This window comes from Amblyraja radiata, chromosome 4 (genome assembly GCF_010909765.2).
Source record: "Amblyraja radiata isolate CabotCenter1 chromosome 4, sAmbRad1.1.pri, whole genome shotgun sequence".
NCBI classification, from domain to species: domain Eukaryota; kingdom Metazoa; phylum Chordata; class Chondrichthyes; order Rajiformes; family Rajidae; genus Amblyraja; species Amblyraja radiata.
In genome coordinates this window covers 115,986,084-116,000,416 of record NC_045959.1, presented here as the reverse complement: position 1 = coordinate 116,000,416, position 14,333 = coordinate 115,986,084, and the positions used below count along the sequence as shown (strand labels likewise).

General features: G+C 48.8%; 1 protein-coding gene across 1 annotated transcript in view; it reads right to left on the bottom strand.

Annotated features, from left to right (window-relative positions):
* The window catches only part of nbeal2 (neurobeachin like 2), a 177,768-nt gene that overhangs the window by 133,028 nt on the left and 30,407 nt on the right, over window positions 1-14,333 (bottom strand). Inside the window, exons 3-4 of the mRNA XM_033020421.1 lie at window positions 977-1,138; window positions 362-443 (exon numbers count right to left, since the gene is read on the bottom strand). Of these exons, the coding sequence (XP_032876312.1) occupies window positions 362-443; window positions 977-1,138 (244 nt within the window). The remainder of the gene's footprint in view (window positions 1-361; window positions 444-976; window positions 1,139-14,333) is intronic.

Below are 14,333 nucleotides of genomic sequence, written 5' to 3'. Positions count from 1 at the left end.
TTTACAGATATGCCAACCAGCGATCACCCCGTACACTAACACTATCCTACACACACTGGGGACAATTTACACTTTTTACCGAAGCCAATAAACCTACAAACCTGCAGGTCTTTGGAGTGTGGGAGGAAACCGGAGCACCCGGAGAAAACCCACGCGGTCACAGGTCGAAGGTACAAACTCCGTACATACAGCACCCGTAGTCGGGATCGAACCCGGTCCTCTGGCGCAGTAAGGCAGTCGCTCTACTGCTGCACCATCGTGCCGGCATCTCGGATGGATCGATGACAGGTATTGCAAATGAAACCGTAACACAACGTGTGAATGGTTCCCATCGTAAGTCAATGAGTGAAGGAGGGCTCACCTCAGATATACACACCGACAACAGTTCAATCACCTCCAGGATGACGGTCGGAGTGATCTTTGCCTCAATATTTTCAAAGTTTCTGCGTGATGAAGAAATGGAACCGGTTATTGGACATCCCTGTACGAGACGCAGTCACACACAGTACATCACAAGGCAAAATAAAATTGTTACGGGTTTGGACACGCTAGAGGCAGGGAACATGTTCCCGATGTTGGGGGAGTCCAGAACCAGGGGCCACAGTTTAAGAATAAGGGGTAAGCCATTTAGAACGGAGACGAGGAAACACTTTTTCTCACAGAGAGTGGTGAGTCTGTGGAATTCTCTGCCTCAGAGGGCGGTGGAGGCAGGTTCTCTGGATACTTTCAAGAGAGAGCTAAATAGGGCTCTTAAAGATAGAGGAGTCAGGGATATGGGGAGAAGGCAGGAACGGGGTACTGATTGGGGATGATCAGCCATGATCACGTTGAATGGCGGTGCTGGCTCGAAGGGCCGAATGGCCTACTCCTGCACCTATTGTCTATTGGACTGAAACTGGAACTGAACGACGTAATTCTGCTCCACATAAACTTATGCAACACAAATAATCAGGAGAGTGATGTGAATAGGACGCACCTGCAGATGATAATGAGGAACTTTATCAGGAGCAGTGCCTGTCCAAGGCCCGTCTCTGCCTCTTCAGTGGATAATTTCTTTACACATTGACTCAGCTGTTGGCTCAGAACCTGGAGCACGTTGTCCGGCAACAGTGGGATCTCTGCCGTCATCTCCTCTGGTCTAAGAAGCAAGAAAAGTCAGAGGGCTGAAACCACGGCAACAAGGCCTTCATCAGATCCGGCCTGGATAAAGGAACTCGTCCACCCCCTTCTCCTGTCACAGAGTCACAGAGCGACACAGCGTGGAAACAGGCCCTTCAGCCCAACTTGCCCACACCGACCCAACAATGTCCCATCTACACTAGTCCCACCTGCCTGCATTTGGCCCATATCCCTCTAAACGCTAATCGCTTTTTCACACAGAGAGTTGTGAGTCTGTGGAATTCTCTGCCTCAGAGGGCGGTGGAGGCCGGTTCTCTGGATGCTTTCAAGAGAGAGCCAGATAGGGCTCTTAAAGATAGCGGAGGCAGGGGATATGGGGAGAAGGCAGGAACGGGGTACTGATTGGGGATGATCAGCCATGATCACATTGAATGGCGGTGCTGGCTCGAAGGGCCGAATAGCCTACTCCTGCACCTAATGTCTATTGTCTATTGTGTAAACCTATCCTATCCATGTCGCTGTCTAAATGTTTCTTAAACATTGTGATAGTCCCAGCCTCAACTATCTCCTCTGGCAGCTTGTTCCATACACCCACCACCCTTTGTGTGAAAAGTTACCCCTCAGATTCCTATTAAATCTTTCCCCCTTCACCTTAAACCCATGTCCCCTGGTTCTTGATTCCCCTACTCTGGCCAAGAGACTGCGTGTCTTCCCAAACTACTCCTCTCATGATGTTATACACCTCTATTAGATCACTCCTCATCCTCCTGTGCTCCATGGAATAGAATCCCAGCCTGCTCAACATCTCCCTATAGCTCAGACCCTCTAGTCCTGGCAACATCCTCGTAAATCTTTGCATCCAGTCCAGCATGACAACATCATTCAAAACATTTGATGTTGACAACAATTTGTCTGAAACAAAATATTACAATAGATAGACAAGTATCTTTTATTTAAAGCAAAAATCAAGAGGTAATGTAAGAAAGGGGAGAGATAGATCAGCCGTGATTGAATGGCAAGTAGACTTGATGGGCCGAATGGCCTAATACCACTCCCATTCCAGCTTTCTCCTCCCTTCAGTTGCAAAAGAATCAAGAACAACGATGCTTGCTTAGCTTTTTCATAAGGAAAAAGCTGGAGTAACTCAGCGGGCCAGGCAGCATCTCTGGAGAGAAGGAATGGGTGACGTTTCGGGTCGAGACCCTTCTTCAGACTGAGAGTCAGGGGAAAGGGAAACGAGAGATATAGATGGTGATGCAGAGAGATATAGAACAAATAGAAAATAGACAATAGACAATGGTCTCCTCCATTGCCAGAGTGAGCAACACCGGAAATTGGAGGAACAGCACCTCATATTCCGCCTGGGTTGCTTGCGTCCGGATGGCATGAACGTTGAATTCTCCCAGTTTTGCTAGCCCTTGCTGTCTCCTCCCCTTCCTTAACCCTCGAGCTGTCTCCTCCCATCCCCCCGCCCTCGGGCTCCTCCTCCTCCCTTTTTCCTTCCTTCTCCCCCCCACCCCCCATCAGTCTGAAGAAGGGTTTCGGCCCGAAACGTCGCCTATTTCCTTCGCTCCATAGATGCTGCTGCACCCGCTGAGTTTCTCCAGCATTTTTGTGTACCAATAGACAATAGACAATAGGTGCAGGAGTAGGCCATTTGGCCCTTCGAGCCAGCACCGCCATTCATTGTGATCATGGCTGATCATCCCCAATCAGTACCTCGTTCCTGCCTTCTCCCCATATCCCCTGACTCCACTATCCCTAAGAGCTCTATCTAAAGGGCCTGTCCCACTTACGCGACTTTTTCGGCGACTGCCGGCACCCGTCATAGGTCGTTACAGGTCCCTCGAAAATGTTCAACATGTTGAAAATCCAGCGGCGACCAGAACAAGATACGACTCTTTGGGCGACTACTCACGACCATACAGGCTTCACCCCGCGACATGTCGCCTGTATGGTCGTGAGTCGTCTCCTTAGTCGCCCAAAGAGTTGTAGCGTCTTTCTGGTCGCCGCTGGATTTTCAACACGTTGAACATTTTCGAGGGACCTGCAACGACCTATGACGGGTGCCAGCAGTCGCCGAAAAAGTCACGTAAGTGGGACAGGCCCATAACTCTCTCTTGAAAGTATCCAGAGAATTGGACTCCACCGCCTTCTGTGGCCGAGAATTCCACACACCAGAAACGCCACCTATTCCTTTTCTCCAGAGATGCTGCCTGTCCCGCTGAGTTACTCCAGCTTTGTTTGTCTATCTTTGGTTGAAACCAGGGTCTGCAGTTCCTTCCTACACTGTACAAAAACCACAAAGGTTCACTCCCGCTCAAGATGACTGGGAAATGACAGCAAGTACTGATTAGTCTCCAAAGACTGAGCCCTTTAGTCTGTCTAAACCACCGCAGATCTGTTCCAACCTGTTTGAATTACATATAACCTTGTCAGAAGTGAGTCACTAAGTCAGTGCATTGCACCACCCAAGTAATCAAACAAACTAAATATCTACCCACTTGTCACCTGCCAGCTTTAGCCCTTTGTGCCAGAAAATAAAATAAATCTTGATCAGTACGGGTGTCAGAGGTTATGGGGAGGTGGCTGGAGAACGGGGTTAGGAGGGAGAGATAGATCAGCCGTGATTGAATGGCATAGACTTGATGGGCCGAATGGCCTAATTCCACTCCTGATGACGTTCCAGCTTTCTCCTCCCCTCAGTTGCAAAAGAATCAAGAACAATGGTGGCCTCACAGCGCCAGAGACACGGGTTCGATCCTGAGGACGGGTGCTGTCTGGGCGGAGTTTGCAAGTTCTCCCTGCATGGGGTTTTCTCCGGGTGCTCCGGTTTCCTCCCGCACTCCAAAGATGTGCAGGCTTGTAGGCAGATTGGCTTCAGTAAGGATTGTAAAGTGTCCCTAGTGTGCGTAGGATAGTGTTAGTGTGCAGGGATCGCTGGTCGGCGTGAACTCAGTAGGCCGAAGAGCCTGCCATAAGGAATAGGAGTAGAATTAGGCCATTCGGCCCATCAAGTCTCTGTCATTCAATCATGGCTGATCTATCTCTCCCTCCCAACCCCATTCTCCTGCTTTCTCCCAATAACCTTTGACACCCGTACAAATCAAGAATCTGTCTATCTCTGCCTTAAATATATCCACTAACGTGGCCTCCACAGCCTTCTGTGGCAAAGAATTCCACAGATTCACCACCCTCTGACTAAAGACATTTCTCCTCATCTCCTTCCTAAAAGAACGTCCTTAAATTCTGAAGCTGTGACCTCTGGTCCTAGACTCTCCCACTAGTGGAAACATCCTCTCCACATCCACTCAATCCAAGCCTTTCACTTTTATTTCCAGTGTTTCCATGCTTTGTTCCCGAAACTAAACTAATCTAAACAGAGGACAGAAGTTTAATGTTAGAAGGAAAAGATATAATAGGAACCGTAATAATAAGCTGTACAACTCGATGACTCTAAACGCAATGGCTCCACTTATAGAGAATTGTGGACACAGCCCAGACCAAAGATCCTGCTATAAGATCTTTGGCCCAGACCACCGCACAAACCAACTTCCCTTCCATTGACTGCTTTTAGACAGTAGACAATAGACAATAGGTGCAGGAGTAGGCCATTCGGCCTTTCGAGCCAGCACCGCCATTCAATGTGATCATGGCTGATCACCCACAATCAGTACCCCGTTCCTGCCTTCTCCCCATATCCCCTGACTCCGCTATCTTTAAGAGCCCTATCTAGCTCTCCCTTGAAAGTATCCAGAGAACCGGCCTCCACCGCCCTCCGAAGCAGAGAATTCCACAGACTCACAACTCTCTGTGTGAAAAAGTGTTTCATCGTCTCCGTTCTAACCTCACGCTGCCTCGGCAAGGAATATCTTTAGCCAAAGGGTAGTGAATCTGTGGAATTCATTGCCACAGACAGCTATGGAGGCCAAGTCATTGGATATTTTTAAGGTGGATGTTGACAGATTTTGATTATTAAGGGTGTATCTGCCTTAAAAATATCCATTGACTTGGCCTCGGCAGCCATTTGTTGCATTGAATTCCACAGATTCACCACCCTCGGGCTAAAGAAATTCCTCCTTATCTCCTTTCTAAAGGTGCGCCATTTCACTCTGAGACTGTGCCCTCTGGTCCTGGACTCATCCATCCAAGACTTCAAGTAATGGTCCACATTATACTGAGAGTCTAGAGAGCAGTCCTGAACTACTATCTACCTCATCTGGAAACCTTGGACTATCTTTGATCAGACTTGACGGCATGGCAGATGGACTTGTCGGCACTGGGCCTGTACTCGCTGGAGTTCAGATGAATGGAGGGGGGCCTCATTGAAGCGTACAGAATAGTGAAAGGCATGGATAGAGTGGACGCGGAGAGGATGTTTCCACTGGTGGGAGAGTCTAGGACCAGGGGCCATAACCTCAGAAGTAGAGGACGTTCCTTTGGGAAGGAGATGAGAAGGAATTTCTTCAGTCAGAGGGTGGAATTCTTTGTTACAGAAGGCTGTGGAGGCCAAGTCAGTGAATATTCTTAATGCAGAGATGGATAGATTCTTGATTAGTATGGGTGTAAGGGGTTATGGGGGGGAGGGCAGGAGAATGGACTTGGAGAGATAGATTGAATGGCGGAGTAGACTTGATGGGCCGAATGGCCTAATTCTGCTCCTATCACTTATGACATGACGTTAGTGACTTTACCTTGCACTAAACGTTATTCCTTTATCATGTATCTGTACATTGTAAATGACTCGATTATAATCATGTATTGTCTTTCTGCTGACTGGTTAGCATGCAACAAAACCTTCTCGCTGTACCTCGGTACACGTGACAATAAACTAAACTGAAACTGAAACTCGAAAAAATATATTGTGCCACTGCGCTGGAAACTCTTGGCAATCAGTCTTGAGATTCATTTATTGATAATTAGTCTCGAGCCGAAACGTCACCTATTCCTTCGCTCCGTAGGTGTTGCCTCACCCGCTGAGTTTCTCCAGCATTTTTGTCGACCTAGGTGAGGCCACATTGATAGTCATTGCCTTCAGCTTTGGCCGACATGTTCAAGGAAAGATGTTGTTAAACTGGAAAGGGTGCAGAGAAGATTTACGAGGATGTTGCCAGGACTCGAGGGCATGAGCTACAGGGAGAGGTTGAGGAGACTTTATTCCTTAGAGTGCAGGAGGATGAGGGGTGATCTTATAGAGGTGTACACATTCATGAGGGTAATAGACAGGGGTGAATGCACGGTCTTTCACCAGAGTGGAGGAATCAAGAACCAGAGGACATAGATTTGAGGTGAGAGGGGAAAGATGTAATAGGAACCTGAAGGGCAACTTTTTGTCCCCCACAATGGGTGGTGGCTGTATGGAATGAGCTGCCGGAGGAGGTAGTTGAAGCAGGTACTATGTTTAAAAAACATTTGGACAGGTACATGGATAGGACATGTTTAGAGGGATATGGGCCAATAGACAATAGACAACAGGTGCAGGAGTAGGCCATTCGGCCCTTCGAGCCAGCACCGCCCCATTCACTGTGATCATGGCTGATCATCCCTAATCAGTAGCCAAACGCAGGTGGGTGTGATTAGCTTAGTTTAGTTTAGAGATACACTGCGAAACAGGCCCTTCGGCCCACCGTGTCTGTGCCGTACAGCGATCCCCGCACATTAATACTTTCCCACACACTCTAGGGACAATTTACACATACACCAAGCCAATTAACCTACACCCGTACGTCTTTGGAGTGTGGGAGGAAATCAAAGGTCTCGGAGAAAACCCACGCCGGTCACAGGGAGAACGTGCAAACTCCGTACAGACAGCACCCATAGTCAGGATCGAACCCGGGTCTCCGGCGCTGCAACCGCGTCATGTGCCACCGTGCCGCCCACAAGCGATAGGAGCAGAATTAGGCCATTCAGCCCATCAAGTCTACTCTGCCATTTAATCACGGCTGATCTACTGTAACTCTCCCCCTCAACCCCATTCCCTTGCCTTCTCCCCATAACCCCAGACACCCGTACTAATCAAGAATCTATTTATCTCTGCCTTAAAAATATCCTCTGCCTTAAAAAATTGGCCTCCACAGCCATTTGTGACAAAGAATTCCACAGATTCACCACCATCTGACTGAAGAAATGTCTCCTCATCTTCTTCCGAAACTAACTTTCTTTTATTCTGAGGCTGTGATCTCTATTCCTAGACTCTCCCACTAGTGACAATAGACAATAGGTGCAGGACTAGGCCATTCGGCTCTTCGAGCCAGCACTGCCATTCAATGTGATCATGGTTGATCATCCCCAATCAGTACCCCGTTCCTGCCTTCTCCCCATATCCCCTGACTCCGCTATCTTTAAGAGCCCTATCTAGCTCTCTCTTGAAAGTATCCAGAGAACCGGCCTCCACTGAGGCAGAGAATTCCACAGACTCACAACTCTCTATGAGAAAAAGTGTTTCCTCATCTCCGTTCTAAATGGCTTACCCCTTATTCTTAAACTGTGGCCTCTGGTTTTGGACTCCCCCAACATCAGGAACATGTTTCCTGCCTCTAGCGTGTCCAAACCCTTAATAATCTTATATGTTTCAATAAGATCCCCTCTCATACTTCTAAACTCCAGAGTGTACAAGCCCAGCCGCTCCATTCTCTCAGCATATGACAGTCCCGCCATCCCAGGAATTAACCTTGTAAACCTACGCTGCACTCCCTCAATCGCAAGAATGTCCTTCCTCAAATTAGGGGACTAAAACTGCACACAATACTCCCTAGGGTCTCACTAGGGCCCTGTACAACTGCAGAAGGAACTCTTTGCTCCTATACTCAACTCCCCTTGTTATAAAGGCCAACATGCCATTCGCTTTCTTCACTGCCTGCTGTACCTGCATGCTTACTTTCATAGACTGATGAACATGGACCCCCAGATTCCATTGTACTTCCCCTTTTACCAACTTGACTCCATTTAGATAGTAATCTGCCTTCCTGTTTTTGCCACCAAAGTGGATAACCTCACATTTATCCACATTAAACTGCATCTGCCATGCATCTGCCCACTCCCCCAACCTGTCCAAGTCACCCTGCATTCTCATAGCATTCTCCTCACAGTTCACACTGCCACCCAGCTTTGTGTCATTTGCTAATGTTACTTTGAATCCCTTCATCTAAATCATTGATGTATATTGTAAATAGCTGCGGTCCCAGCACCGAGCCTTGCGGTACCCCACTAGTCACTGCCTGCCATTCTGAAAGGGACCCATTAATCCCTACTCTTTGTTTCCTGTCTGCTAACCACTTCTCTCTCCATGTCAGCACTCTACCCCCAATACCATGTGCCCTAATTTTGCCCAGTAATCTCCTATGTGGGACCTTATCAAATGCTTCCTGAAAGTCCAGGTACACTACATCCACTGGCTCTCCCTTGTCCATTTTCCTAGTTACATCTTCAAACAATTCCAGAAGATTAGTCAAGCATGATTTCCCCTTCGTAAATCCATGCTGACTCGGACCGACCCTGTTACTGCTATCCAAATGTGCCGCTATTTCATCTTTTATAATTGACTCCAGCAGCTTCCCCACCACCGATGTCAGGCTAACTGGTCTATAATTCCCTGTTTTCTCTCTCCCGCCTTTCTTAAAAAGTGGGATAACATTAGCTACCCTCCAATCCACAGGAACTGATCCTGAGTCTATAGAACATTGGAAAATTATCACCAATGCACCCACGATTTCTAGAGTCACTTCCTTAAGTGCCCTGGGATGCAGACCATCAGGCTCTGGGGATTTATCAGCCTTCAGTCCCATCTTCTTCTTCTTCTTCTTGCGAATGAAACATAAATAAACCAAAGGAATCGTTAGATCTCAAGCCGGGTGTTGAGCAGTCAGGTTGTTGGCTCTGTTGGCGTCAATGTCTGCCAGGCCCTGACACAGCTCCATTGGGTGGGTGGTAGAGCGGGCACCCAGAGATGACATGGTTGGCTGTCTGTTGTTCTGTTCCCACATTCACAGGCTGGGCTCTGGCGGAGGGAGCCCCCATCTCCACACGCTGGCGTTGAAACCCCCAACTCCAGTACCAAGTGTGTTGAGCTTCACCCATCCATGCTCCTCTGGGGAGCTCAGACCCTGGACAGCTTTTATCTGGTGAAGAGATGTAGCTGTGTAATGGAGATGAGGTTGCCTTCCACTCCTGTGACCACTTGGTGGCTATCCAGTGTGCTTTTGTCTCAGTTGGCTGGATGGATGCTAGGAGTTGTTTTCCATGTGGAGCAAAGGGGTGACGGGACTTCAGTCGGGGTGGCCTCTGCTCTCTGCTGATAGCCTGATAGAGAAGGTGATCTGGGTCCATGGCACGATGAGATAGTGCCAGAGTTGCTGCTTGCCTTCGGATCCCTGCAGGCGGAATGCCTGCAAGTATAGGGAGCTGCTCGACTGGATGAGGTTGAAGGCACCCAGTGATGGTTCACAAGGTGCTGTTCAGGCTCGTGTCTACCAAGCTAGTATGTCTGCTTCTACTCCATACGGGTGCGCAGTACTCAGCTGGGGAATACACAAGAGCTAAGGCAGAGGTGCAAAGAGTTGATGGACTGGCTCCCCAACTTGTTCTTGCCAGGCGTCGGATGAGGCCGCTACGTGCCATGACCTTGTCGCGTAGACCAGCCAGGTGTTGACGAAATGTATGCGACCTGTCCAGCTTTATGCTGAGGTAAGTGGGTGTTTGTTGGAAGTCCAAGCGCATATTGTTAATGAAAACAGCGAGCTCTCGCTTAGCTTCCTTGTTGTTTAGATGGACTGCTGTTGACATTGTTTTGCCTTCGCTCAGCTTTAGACGCCATTTTCCATGAGCGGAAATCCTGGGGGGGGGCCGGGGACAGGGGGGGCACGTCCGCCCCATGCTTTGAGAGGTGGGGGGACAATCCCCCCATGTTTTGTAATCCGGACTTTATCAGACGCTTTCTAAGGGCTGAATCGGCCAGTTCGCGGGGCCTTTCATCGCCCGGCGCGGCTTAAAATCAAACTGCTGCATCGAGGCGATCGAGGCTCCCGATGTTGAAGCCCCCGTCGGCCGATGAAAGGCCCCGTGAACGGGCCGATTGAAGCCCCACGATTCGGGACGGACGAAGCTGCTGTTGCTGGAGTTCGGAGTCGGTCACCAACCAGGTCAGCTCCCGATGTTACCGTCCACAGGGCCCACGGCCGAAGCCTCGCTTGTGTGCGCATGCGCGCGCAGCCGGCAAGAAATTTTGTCGTTCCCCCCCCCCATGTTTTGATAGCGATTTCCGTGCCATACTGTAAAAGTCTCCATGTCTTGACTCAAGGAGCTTTCGATTGTCTTCCACTATTTGTGTCTCATCAGGATGGCTAGATCTTCAGCATACCCATATTTTCCAGCGATGGTCAATAGACAATAGACAATAGACAATAGGTGCAGGAGTAGGCCATTCGGCCCTTCGAGCCAGCACCGCCATTCAATGTGATCATGGCTGATCATCCCCAATCAGTACCCCGTTCCTGCCTTCTCTGGGAGGTCATGGATGTACAGGTTGAAAAGCAGCAGAGCCAAGACGTATCCCCGTGGGACGCCATTCTTCAGTCTACGTAGCCTACTCTGCTGTCCATCACTGGTCTTAAGCACAAAGCTGCGGTTTGATATCAGCTCCATGATGTAGCATACCATGCGCCTGGATGGCAGCACCCGAAGTAGCTTTGCAGTTAGTCCCCAGTGCCACACGGTATCATAGGCAGCTGTCAGATCAATAAGACCTGCCTTCTCATTTGCCTCAAAGCCGTCCTCGATGTCTTGGGTGAGGAGGGTTGCCTGGTCCGCAGTAGATCGACCTTGGCGGAAACCAGCCGGCTCGTGGGGTAGTTGAGGGTCTATGATACGCCCATGGATCAGCCTCTCAAGGAGTTTGTATGGGATGCAGAGGAGCGAGATGGGCCGGTAGCTTTTAGGATCATCCTTTGGTCAGGCAGCAGTCTACCCAACACCATTTCCTGCCTAATGTGGATTTCCTTCAGTTCCTCCATCACCCCAGATCCTCTGGCCACTGCTATATCAGGAAGATTGTTTGTGTCCTCCTTAGTGAAGACAGATCCAAAGTACCTGTTCAACTCATCTGCCATTTCCTTGTTCCCCATAATAAATTCACCCTTTTCAGTTTTCAAGGATCCAACTTTGGTCTTAACTAATTTTTTCCTCTTCACACACATAAAGAAGCTTTTACTATCCTGCTTTATATTATTGGCTAGCTTACCTTCGTACCTCATCCTTTCTTCCCATATTGTCTTTTTAGTTATCTTCTGTTGCTCTTTAAACGTTACCCAATCCTCTTGCTTCCCGCTCATCTTTGCTATGTTGTACTACTCTTTTATTTCTATACTGTCCCTGACGTCCCTTGTCAGCCACGGTCGCCCCTTACTCCCCTTGGAATCTTCCTTCCGCTTTGGAATGAACTGATCCTGCACCTTCTGTATTATTCCCAGAAATACCTGCCATTGTTGTTCCACTGTCATCCCTGCTAGTGTATCTTTCCAGTCAACTTTGGCCAGCTCCTCCCTCATGGCCCCATAGCCCCCTTTATTCAACTGCAACACTGACACCTCCAATCTACTCTTCTCCCTCTCCAATTGTAGATTAAACCTGACCATATTATGGTCACTACCTCCTAATGGCTCCTTAACCTCAAGTTCCTTTATCAAATGCGGTTCATTACATAACACTAAATCCAGAATTGCCTTCTCCCTGGTAGGCTCCAATACAAGCTGTTCTAAGAATCCATCACAGAGGCACTCCACAAAGTCCCTTTCTTGGGGTCCAGTACCAACCTGATTTTCCCAGTCTACCTGCATGTTGAAATCTCCCATAACAACCACAGCATTACCTTTGCTACATGCCAATTTTAACTCCTGATTCAACTTGCACCCTATATCCAGGCTACTGTTTGGGGGCCTGTAGATAACTCCCATTAGGGTCTTTTTACCCTTACAATTCCTTAGTTCTATCCATACTGACTCCACATCTCCTGTTTCCATGTCACCCCTTGCAAGGGACTGAATTTCATTCCTCACCAACAGAGTTACCCCACCCCCTCTGCCCACCTGTCTGTCTTTTCGATAGGATGTATACCCTTGAATATTCAGTTCCCAGCCCTGGCCCTCTTGCAGCCATGTCTCTGTATTTCCCACAACATCAAACTTGCCAATTTCTAACTGAGCCTCAAGCTCGTCCACTTTATTTCTTGTACTTCATACATTCATATACAACACCTTGACTTTGGTATTCACCTCCCCTCCCACACCGGTCACTATTGGCCCTGACCTTACTCTCTAATCCCTTCCTATTAATTCGGGAGTCTTTTGTAACTTTTCCTGTACTCACTTCCCCTTTAACTACATCTTTATACTCCCAATTTGTCAATCCCTCCCAACATTTGATGTTCACCGACCCTGGATCGCTTTTTGTTCCACGATGGATATTTGTTTGGCGGTTGGACGTATGAGTGTAACTTGGACACGGAGTCTGAGCTGGGCTTGCTTGTGATGGGAACGGTTCATTGTGTAACGCTTCTGTGGCAATGTGGAGCCGGTTGAACCAGCAGCAGCAAGGGTGGGTATTGACTTTAGCTGCGATTGGGAAAGTCACAGAGACTTACTCACCAAGCCTTGGCCAAGCGTGGCTTTGTCTGTTTAGTTTAGTTCAATTCACTTTAGAGATACGGCGTTGGGTCAACCCCTCTCCCTCACTATTTAGTTTCAATCCACACATCCTCCCCACATCCACTCTATCCAAGCCTTTCAGATGGGGCCTATCAGTCGGCATGGGCAAGTTGGACCGCAGGGCCTGCTTCCGTGTTATTTGACTCTATGAATGTGTAATTGTGAGCAATTTTGTCAAGGAAAATAATCCTTGTAGTAATTTGGGTTGCAGGCCCTGTTCTTGCGGAAAGAGGCTGTGGACTCAAGGGCCTGAGCTGTATGGAGAGGCCTGCACAGGCCCAGAGTGTACTTCCCATCGCGGAGCGGGCGAACCCTTGCCGGGGATCACCAGAGAAGCGTGCTCCGATCGCTGGCCTGGTGACTTTGGCATCATGGGGCTGTGGTCTGCGGAACTTCTAGCCGCGGGCGTGGCGTGGGCTCACCGGAGAAGAGCTCCGACCACTGGCCTGTGGCCTATAACATCCTGAAGCCGCGGTCTCCGGTAGGAAAGTGCCGATTCAGGCGCTCCAAGCTGCACAGTGTGTTCGACCGTCCCAACGTCGGAGTTTGGATCATCCCGACGAGAGGGCCTGTACATCCGGCCGTCCATAGCGGCGACTACGGAGGGTTCATGGTCCCGACCACGGGTGAACAAAGGAGGACTGACTGAACTTTGTTGCCTTCCACCACGGTGAAGAATCCTGTGGTGGATGTTTGTGTTAAATTCTATTGTGTATGGTGCGTTCTTTTTTCAAGTGTATCGCTGCTGGCAAATTCATTTCACTGCACCTTCGTTGGTGTATGTGACGAATAAATTTGACTTTGACAGGACTTTATTCCTTGGAGCGTAGTTGGATGAGGGGTAATCTTATAGTGGTGTATAAAAGCAAGAGAGGACTAGATCGGGTAGACGCACATATTCTTTTACCCAGTGTGCAGGGAACATGCTGGTTTACACCGAAGATAGACACAAAATGCCGGAGTATCTCAGCGGGACAGGCAGCATCTATATCCCACTGAGTTACTCTGGCATTTTGCGTCTATCTTTGTGGATTTGAAAGTCTACACTGCATTAAATGATGTCATTTAGTTTAAGAAAGAACTGCAGATGCTGGAAAAACAGACGGTAGACAAAAAAGCTGGAGAAACTCAGCGGGTGAGGCAGCGTCTATGGAGAGAAGGAAACAGCGTAGGTTTACAAGGTTAATTCGCGGGATAGCGGGACTGTCATATGCTGAGAGAATGGAGCGGCTGGGCTTGTACACTCTGGAGTTTAGAAGGATGAGAGGATATCTCATTGAAACATATAAAATTGTTAAGGGCTTGGACACGCTAGAGGCAGGAAACATGTTCCCGATGTTGGGGGAGTCCAGAACCAGGGTCCACAGTTTAAGAATAAGGGGTAAGCCATTTAGAACGGAGACGAGGAAACACTTTTCCTCACAGAGAGTGGTGAGTGTGTGGAATTCTCTGCCTCAGAGGGCGGTGGAGGCCGGTTCTCTGGATGGTTTCAAGAGAGAGCTAGATAGGGCTCTTAAA